Source organism: Oxyura jamaicensis (assembly GCF_011077185.1).
Source record: "Oxyura jamaicensis isolate SHBP4307 breed ruddy duck chromosome 8 unlocalized genomic scaffold, BPBGC_Ojam_1.0 oxy8_random_OJ69142, whole genome shotgun sequence".
Taxonomy (NCBI): Eukaryota; Metazoa; Chordata; class Aves; order Anseriformes; family Anatidae; genus Oxyura; species Oxyura jamaicensis.
The window spans coordinates 610-9592 of record NW_023304130.1 but is presented as its reverse complement, the minus strand read 5'-3'; the positions used below and the strand labels follow the sequence as shown (position 1 = coordinate 9592).

The 8983-nt window shown below is 38.9% G+C and overlaps 1 protein-coding gene across 2 annotated transcripts; it reads left to right on the top strand.

Annotated features, from left to right (window-relative positions):
• The first annotated feature begins 92 nt into the window (after positions 1-92).
• CRYZ (crystallin zeta) lies at positions 93-7611 on the top strand. 2 transcript variants are annotated; one of them, XM_035312029.1, is made up of 9 exons: positions 93-240; positions 1434-1558; positions 1911-2063; positions 3602-3765; positions 4587-4638; positions 6075-6224; positions 6642-6743; positions 6839-6934; positions 7213-7611. In XM_035312029.1, exons 2-9 carry the CDS (start codon positions 1442-1444, stop codon positions 7372-7374), a joined length of 996 nt encoding a protein of 331 aa, XP_035167920.1. In that variant the 5' UTR covers positions 93-240; positions 1434-1441; the 3' UTR covers positions 7375-7611. The 2 variants fall into 2 exon arrangements, with proteins under 2 accessions (XP_035167920.1, XP_035167921.1); XM_035312030.1 differs by lacking the exon at positions 93-240 and adding an exon at positions 667-780.
• Positions 7612-8983: the final 1372 nt, after the last annotated feature.

The window sequence follows — 8983 nt, the reverse complement described above, 5'->3', positions numbered from 1 at the left end:
GCGGGGGCATGGCGGCGCGGCGGGGCGGGGCCTGGTGGGGGTGGGGCCTGGCGGGGCGGGACAGAGCGGAGGGGAGGAGCCTGATGGGGGCGGGGCCGGCGGCTGGGGCCGGGCGGGGGCGTGGCTGCGGGGCCGTGGCCCAGTGCCGGGGGCTGTCGCGGAGCAGGGCCGCAGCGGCTCGGGGCCCACCTGCCGGAGAAGCCGTGCCCGGCTCCTGTCCTCCTCCCGCGGCGCTGCGGGGTGTGTGCGGTGCCGTGCCGTGCCCTGAAGTGCCGTGCCGCGCCGCGCCCTCCCCCCCCGGGCCGGGCCGGGCCGGGCCGTGCCTTGCCCCCCGGGCCGCCCCTGGGCCAGGCCTGCGGTGAGGCCGGTGGTCGCCGCGCTCGTACCTGGCGCATCGCGGCGCGGTGCGGGTTGTTGCCGCCTCCCAGGGGAAGTGTTCGTAGCGTGCATCCCTGCCACAAGCTGTAGTTGGTCCTCTCGGCTCGAACAGGTAGCCAAACATCGGAAGCCTTGCAGTCTGCGTTAGGCGAGAAAATCAGCGGTGAAGTCAGGTATGGTTAAAAGCTCAAAGTGCCTGTGGCCAGAAAGCCTGCGTCTTGCCACCGTCCTTAAGTTCGTGGCCAGAGCTGACCAAGCAGTAGGTCTCCTGCAGCACCGCGTATGCCTCTTTGCAGTCCCGTGAGGATTTGCTGTGCCCACTAAAAATCCTGTCTGAATGGTTCATATTCCTGAAGGATTTCCATACAGCTTTTCCTGCAGCAGTAATACTTTGCTTGTGGTGTTAGTTAATACCTTACGGATGGATGCAATGGGGATAGTCCCAGCTTAACGTGTTGATAAATTGTCATCGCTGACATTAATGCGTGGGGCTGTGATCCATCGTCTCTGCTGCATACAGCTGCAGTGGCTAAATCCAAACCCAGGCGGAATTATGAACTGGAATCTGCACTTTATTTTTTCCTGACTTACTGCAATATCCTATGGTATCTTTTAGTTTTGAAAGCTGTTGTATTTTTTGTTTTGCTTTTTTATTTTTGCACATAAGTTTGATAGTAAGCAAAGCAGGGACTGCAGTGCTACTTGGTTAGATTAGCCAGTCAGCCGGTGTGCAACAGACTTTTCTTCAGCAACTCAAGGTTTATTGTGCAAGAAGCTAATAGTACATGGACAGTGTTTTTCCCCAAAGTACCACATATCTCTGCATACGGTATAACCAGTGCAATGTTTACAGGAACTGTTGTAGAAATACTTCTAGGGATAAATTATTTACATCTGACTCAATACCTATGAAGTCCTGGAAATGGTGGGGTTATTTTTCTGCCTTTTGTGGAGTTTTTTTTTTTTTTTTTTTTTTTAAAGCAAAATTTAAATCAGGAGTGAGGCTTGTTTTAATCAGTTGTTTGAGAGGAGGTTGTTTTCTGTCTTTTTTCCAGATATTCTGATGGCTATGGCAACCACAAGAAATGTAATGAGAGCTGTCAGAGTGTTTGAATTTGGTGGTCCTGAAGTGCTTAAACTCCAGTCAGATGTTTTAATTCCTGTCCCAAAAGAAAATCAGGTATATGAGTTGTATGGCCTGAATAGCTACACGTTGAACAGAGTGTGAACGGTGAAGTATGAAAAGCAACACTTTTCATCCTGAGTTTGTACTTGTTGATCAGCCTGTTCATACTGCCCAAGAAATTACATTTAGCAGATGTTTATTTTTTAAACTGTTCTATGTACTGTTGTACACATTCCACATAAAGGATTGCCTGAAAATAGCTTTAGTTCAGCGCTGATTGAGTTCAGATCAGTGTTGTTGTTTTTTGCTGACTGTAAGAGTTTAGTTAAAATGCTGTGATACTGTGCTGTGAATTCTAAACTTTAAACCTTTTTAATTATTGTTTAACAAACTTACTTTCTTTTAGGTATTAATTAAAGTCCATGCCTGTGGGGTAAATCCTGTTGAGACATATATTCGTTCTGGGAATTACGCTAGAAAACCAGCTTTACCGTATACTCCTGGCTCAGATGTGTCTGGTGTGATTGAAAGTGTTGGGGAACACGTGACAGCATTCAAGGTATTTATACATTGGCTTTTAATTCATTACTGCTCATTAATTCACCTTTGTGTGTTTGCTGTATTATTGTTACTGTTTTATTGCTTATAATAATTTAATCTATTTTGGGGGAAGAAAATCATTTTCATTGACTGGTAAAAGCTTGCAGCAGGATCATACTGGTAATGCAGAGTCTGCAGATTGAATTGTGGGGAAGCTTTTTAGGCTGCTGTGAACCTCCAAGAGTTATAAGGTGTCAGACAAGGCACTTCAAGTTTGTCTGCTTAAAGCAATGATATCAAGTGTACAAACGTTGTGGTTCAGAAGTACTTTTATGGGATCACAGAAATATTTGAAATTGGATGCTTTTTATTTGGTAATTCCATGCAGAACTGAAATAATTCTGTATAGGTTTTGGGAAAATGAAAATAGCTCTTATTTTGCTGACCAAAAAAAAAAAAACACAGCATAAATTACATATTTGTTGTTAAGACAGGTCAAATACAGTCTAGTAATTTTACTTAGGTTTTCTTAGGGGGGGAGGATATTTTGGAAAAGATAAGGCAATTATCATTTTGCTAAAAGATACCTATGAAATTTACATAGTTTTTACATCCATTCTTCCTTTCAAGTTACTATAGACTGTTGGTCTCAGACAAATGTATAAATTACTGTTAAAATCATTTTGGAATTTCGCAACTTCAAATTTGTGTAACTGTTGTGGGAGAGGTGAGAGATTTGGTTACCCAGAGGGAAGAATCATGTTTATGCATATTTTCTTATCAGTAGTTTGCTGTATCTGTTATGTTTGCTTTTTGTTTCTTACGGAAATCATGGTGCTCATTGCTTGAATAAAGGAGAGAGTTGTCGGCATGCTGTGTATTTATGGCAGTCAACATGCAAATAGTAGAAAAATCACACCTCAGTAACTGTGAAATTTAATGGATGGTGATGTTGTTCTGCGAGCAGATACATACTGGGTGGGACACCCACCTGGACCCCGGCAGCTGGCATTCCAGTCCACCAGCAGGACTGAAGCACCTAAGCACACACGTAAAGTACAGTGCTAGGTGGTCTGTTCCCTGCGTAACCTAGTGAATTGATGGATTGAGTATTCGCTGCTGAATAACAGCTGCAGTATTTACTTACGCTCTTAATATACCCTGAAGTATCTTTTTTCCATGTTTAAACAAAAATAATTAAGAAGCCTTTCTTTTGTGTTTATAAAACTTTTTTTTTTTTCATTTGGAATCTGTGGATGGAGTTCTTTGATGTTCAAATTTATTAAGGTTAATATTAATGACTAGGTTTGTGTGTTACACTGTAGAGCACTGTAGAGCAGTAATTATGACACTTAAATCTAAGTCTATGAAATTACATGGTTACAGTTACATTGATTGTATGCATTAGCATTTATAAAAATCTTCGCTGTGGCAAAGATAACAGTTCATTTTTAACAGGAGAGCTGTTAGAAATAGACCAAAATGGTTCTAAATGTTTATTACAGAAAGAAGTAAGACAAATTATTAATTTCTCTATTTCCTTTCCCTGCTTTCTAGAAAGGAGACAAGGTTTTTAGCATTGATACAATCTCTGGAGGTTATGCAGATTATGCAGTTGCTGCAGCAAATCGAGTCTTCCCTTTGTCGGATAAATTGGACTTCAAACAAGGAGCAGCAATTGGAATACCCTACTTCACTGCTTATCGTGCTCTTTTCCAAAAGTAAGCTGCCAAATCTAAGCTTCTGCATTTTACTTTTGAACATTTAAAATACTGAAGCCCATGTTTCCATTGTCCTGTAAAATGCTGGGATGGAGATGCTAACGAGTGCAAAATGTTTAAAAGACTTAAGTTAAATTTGTTATACTGAGAGAATTGTGAGATGATTATTACCTAGAAGCTAGTGACTGTTAAATGTTTCTTCTTAAGAGAACAGATGTGGAAAGGCTTCTTCAGTATGTATCACGTAATAAAATGTACAACTCTTTTTCAGTGCTTACTGGTGTTTTAGCTAGGGAGGAAAAACAGGAATATTTCTAATTCTTAATTAACCTGACAATGCGCTGTAGAGCAGAATCATCTCTTGTCTTTATGAGCCTCTCTGGTAGAGGGACTCTCTATATAGGCCTGTCTGTAGGACTGTATAACAACTAAAAGCCAGACTTCCATGTCAGCTAGATGAGAACTTGGAACTGGAAGTCTGGTTTGGTGTACTAGAACAAATGGTTAAAACTAGTGTGGTTAATTTTAAGTTTTTTAGCAGGTGAAGATCGTGAATTGGGGGTTCAGTATCAGACTGTTACGTGCTGCTAGTTGCATGTTGACATAACTGTATGTTACTTAAATTCATAAATTAAAAGGTTTATTTTGTCTCCTTTTTCTCCAGAGTCTGATTATGCCTGTTTAGTCATAACATAAATTGGAAATAATTATGTGTAAAAGGTAGTATTTAATGTCAGTATATGCAGTCTAATATTTAATGATTATGTACCATAATTGTAATGTCCCTATTTTATTTTTTGTTTGTTTTTGTTTCCTTTCAGAGGCCATGCCAAAGCAGGAGAAAGTGTTTTAGTGCATGGTGCAAGTGGGGGTGTAAGTATTTTGAGAAGGCAGGTTATAGAAAATGCTGTTTTCTGTCCTTCTATCTGCTTCTGTCTGATTTACGGTCACATTTATATCAATAAATTGATTAACAAAATAGATTTTTCTTCCAGACACTTCAGGATACTTTTTTCTTAAAGTAAAAGCCCTGTTATCCCTAACAACTATGAAACTGCATGAATGATTGCATAAGGCCCCTAATAAAGAAGTCACATAATAAATACATTGCTGCAGTCGGAAGTTGATCCAGAAGCTGTATAATCAGTCTTCTTCAGATGAAGCTAATAATAAAAAGCTGTAATTTTGAAATACATACAAGATGTTTTCAGTTATCTGAGAAGTAGTCACTGTTATGTAGCAACTATGCATTTCTGGGATATTTTTACTACTACCAAACAGCTACCTACCCATGGAGAGATACTGGAACATATAAATTTATGACTGAATACTATGTGAAATTGCACATCTAATTTTCCTTGGTTTTACATGACAAGGTAACTTTATATCGCTGTCACACAACATAGGAATTTAACTTGTCTATCATACTCTGCACTTCCTTGTTCAGCTTCTACTGATGTGCCAAACAACTGCTATAAACTAACAGTTCTACCAATTATTTGGTAAACAGCAAAAAGGTGATTTTGACAGTCTCATACGGGGAAGAATTCTGATATCATTCTAAGATCCTGCAATGACAATCAGCATCATAGCCTCTTTTTTTTCTGTAAGCTAAATGTTACATATTTAGCTTACATATTATCTCTATAGTTACATATTTTACTTGCTTTCTAGAAAAGATGTATTGATTTTTGGTTTGCTGAAACATACAGTCCAAATCTGTTTTTTTTTTTTTTTTTTTTTTTTTCCTGTAGAATTGTATCCTTTGCTACGGGAACATTTACAAAAGCTGTGAGATACACATAGAGGGATGAATCACATGCTGAAGAGAAAAGATAGTTTGTGCTGCATTTTTTCTGTAAAGTCATGCTGTCTTCCATAATGATTCTTAAAAATGTACCTCCTTTTGAGTTTTTCACTGATAATGGGTCTGGCTGTAATGCATTTTAATTGATGGCATTTCGTTTTTTTTTTTTTATATAATTAAAATCTGATGATCTGCTACTGGGAAAAAGTCCACCCTTTTCCACACAACAAAAAAGAAAATTTTATTCTGTGTCCAGAATATTTTCGTTTACCAAAGACTACTGGGTTACCTTTAAGATCCAAATTACCTATTATAGATGAAAAAATATCAGGCCAACTTTTTAAATGGTTAAGTTCTAAGTCACTGGTAAAATGTATCAAATATTTTATTTTATCAAATAAAAATAAAATAAAATTTGATAAATTTTATTTATCAAATATAAAAATGCTAAGAAAGAAAAGGCAAAACATTTTTATTTTTTTTCCTTCTTCCTCTTATTCAGGTGGGAATAGCAGCATGTCAAATTGCCAGAGCTTGTGGTTTAAAGGTTTTGGGTACAGCAGGAACTGAGGAAGGCATGAATATTGTTCTGAGAAATGGTGCTCACCAAGTATTTAATCACAGAGAAGCTAATTACATTGATAAAATAAAGGTACGTTTGTATCAGGCCTAGCTGATGCAGCATGTATTTTTCTTATTGACTTTACAAAAATATATAAACAGTTGTTTGTGGAAGCTTTTAAAAATAGATTTATTTAGGAGCAATAGTGAACTGCCTGATTCATTTCTACAAGAATAAAAGATTTTTCAGGTCAGAAAAGCTGAGCTTTCTTCACAGGCAATGGCATTTAAAAACTTACACATTTCAGCAAATCGCAATATGATAATTTATCATAATTCAGCTTATCAAAATTTGCTGAAGTTAAACTTATTAACTCTCAGCCTTAGTACAAAGCCTGTATTTAAAAAATAAATAAACTGTATAATATATGTTATCAGTAGCATATGAAATATGCAACAGCACCAAAGTTGGAGTGACTTTAATAACATGTTATTGTATTTTGGATAGGAATACACAAAAATGCAAGGAGTTGATATAATAATAGAAATGCTCTCCAACATCAATCTTGCTACTGACTTGCATCTGTTGTCCTGTGCAGGAAGGGTGATGGTAGGTATATAAAACTTGCTGACTTGCGTTTTGCATATTTAGCAGTGCAATTCAACAGTTATATCTTAAATTATCTTTTAACTTCGTTGTAACAGGTTGTGGGCTGTAGAGGTACCATTGAGATAAATCCAAGAGATACTATGAGTAAAGAATCTAGCATAATAGGAGTTGGTCTGTTTCTTGCAACTGAGGTATGAAAATAACATTTTTATTTTAAAGAATGTTCTGTCAACCTATTCCAGTACCTCTGTATTTCCTGTTGAAATAGTTTGTTTATTTTAAAAGGAGTAAAGGAAGCATAATTTTTCTGGAAGGAACTGATTATTTTTTCTTTTACATTTTGATTTCATCTCAGAACATCATAAAATATTCCTGGGTTGTAAAATTTGGTTTAAAACTTGCAGAAATTACTACTACTTTTCTAAAATGTAAACACCTTGTGGTAAATGCTGTCTTTTGTTTTATGTAGGAAGAGAGGCATGAATGTGCAACAGCACTTCTTGATGGCATAGAAGCTGGCTGGCTGAAACCAATTGTGGGCTCTGAATATCCACTGGAGAAAGTGGTTAAGGCTCATGAAGACATTATTCATAGCAGTGGTGCTCGAGGAAAGATGGTGCTCCTTCCATAAAGTCTTCTTCCATATATTCTAGCTGTTCTAACTGCACCTTTGCTTATATGATTCATTGAATAGATTTTATAAAATATACTTTTGATCAGGTTTGAGAGGAATAGTAAATACTAGATTACATTAATTAATTACATTGATTCATTAATCTGTTATATTTTTCTAATTAATGGAGTTGGGCATACTTTAATTTTTGTAACTTTTTTGGCTGATGTGGAAATAATAACTTGTCTCTGCTGATGTGACCTTCTGATGGAAACCTAGTGATACGGAAACTAGTATCTAAACTGGAATTTGAGATCATTCTCTTTACAGGGAGGCTATAAGTAGTGCAAAATGAAGCCAAATGAAGCAGTTTCTGTATTATAGATAGATAGTGTTAAGAGATGAAATTTCAGCGCAGTTGTCCTGAGCAGTGTCTGCTGTGGGGCTGCTCACCAGAAGGTGTCAGGGTAGCTCGATTTTTATTACACTGCAAGCTTCTTTGTACAAAGGTAACATAGCAAAGTAAGAAAACGTAACAGACTGTTCTGTGAAGAAATGTAGAATAACAATTCTTTTGTGCATTTTTGATATTTTGCACAAATGGAAAGGGGTGTTTTAATATTGGAAAAAAATGAATAAAAATAATGGCATAGCATTGAACACAAAATGCAGGAGGGAGTAAGGAAGCTGTAGTGAATGCTTTCCGTCTAAGTGCAGGAGATACATATTTGAGAGACTGGAATTGTATTGCTGGTATTGTTGCAAAAGTAATTTGGGGCACCAGCTGGTGTGTAAGACATTGTCACCTCTGTCATGCCAAGGGTGGGGGGAACAAATATCACAGAATCACAGAATTGTAGGGGTTGGAAGGGACCCCAAGAGATCATTGGGTCCAACCCCCCTGCCAAAGCAGGTTCCCTAGAGGAACCTAAATTTGCCCATGACTCAGTTACAGTAGTTCATATTGGGACTACTGTGTATTAGTGCAAGCCCACTTTCATTATGGTCTGCAAGTGGTAGCTGTTCATGGCTGTTCCAGGCTCTGTTCGCTGTCAGAGAGACACTAATGAGCAGTGAAGGGACAATCATCTCGGCTAGACAACTTCTTCAGTTGCTGCTGTTAATTTTGTTAGAGCCCTCATTAGTCACATTTCTGCCTAATCTTTTAGGTGTATGTGATCTGTGCTACTCCATCCATATGGTCCATTAACATGGAGAATCCTTGTTTTAGATGTTGTCTCCCATGGTGGGAGCAAAAAGGATGGAGCAAGAGGATGAGGATCGCAGGCAACTGAGTGAGGCAGAGTAATCCTGTCAGCCACGTTGTGCTACAGCAACTTGTCCCAATTTCATCAGCTGGGGCTTCAGAGGCAGTGGTTCCCAGTGGCAGTCTGCTTGGTACTGCCACGAGGGCTGGGAGCAGGTTGCACAGGCTCACTGCTGTGCTGGCCTTTGCACAGGCAGAAGAGAAGGCTGGGGTTTGGCATGCGCAGCTCGTGTACGCGTGCTTTGGAGACGCGTGGGTGCAGCCTGCAAACCGCTGCTGTACCTGCTTGTGAAGCAGAGAAGAGTGGAGTTCTTCTGAAAAGCATCTGGTGTTTGGTAATCTTGTGCCCCAAAGCCTGTT

Coding starts and splice junctions, on each gene's coding strand:
- CRYZ (XM_035312029.1), top strand. CDS start 1,442: ATGGCTATGGCAACCACAAGAAATGTAATGAGAGCTGTCAGAGTGTTT. Junction 4,639..6,074: donor TGCATGGTGCAAGTGGGGGT/GTAAGTATTTTG, acceptor CCTCTTATTCAG/GTGGGAATAGCAGCATGTCA. Junction 6,744..6,838: donor CCTGTGCAGGAAGGGTGATG/GTAGGTATATAA, acceptor TCGTTGTAACAG/GTTGTGGGCTGTAGAGGTAC.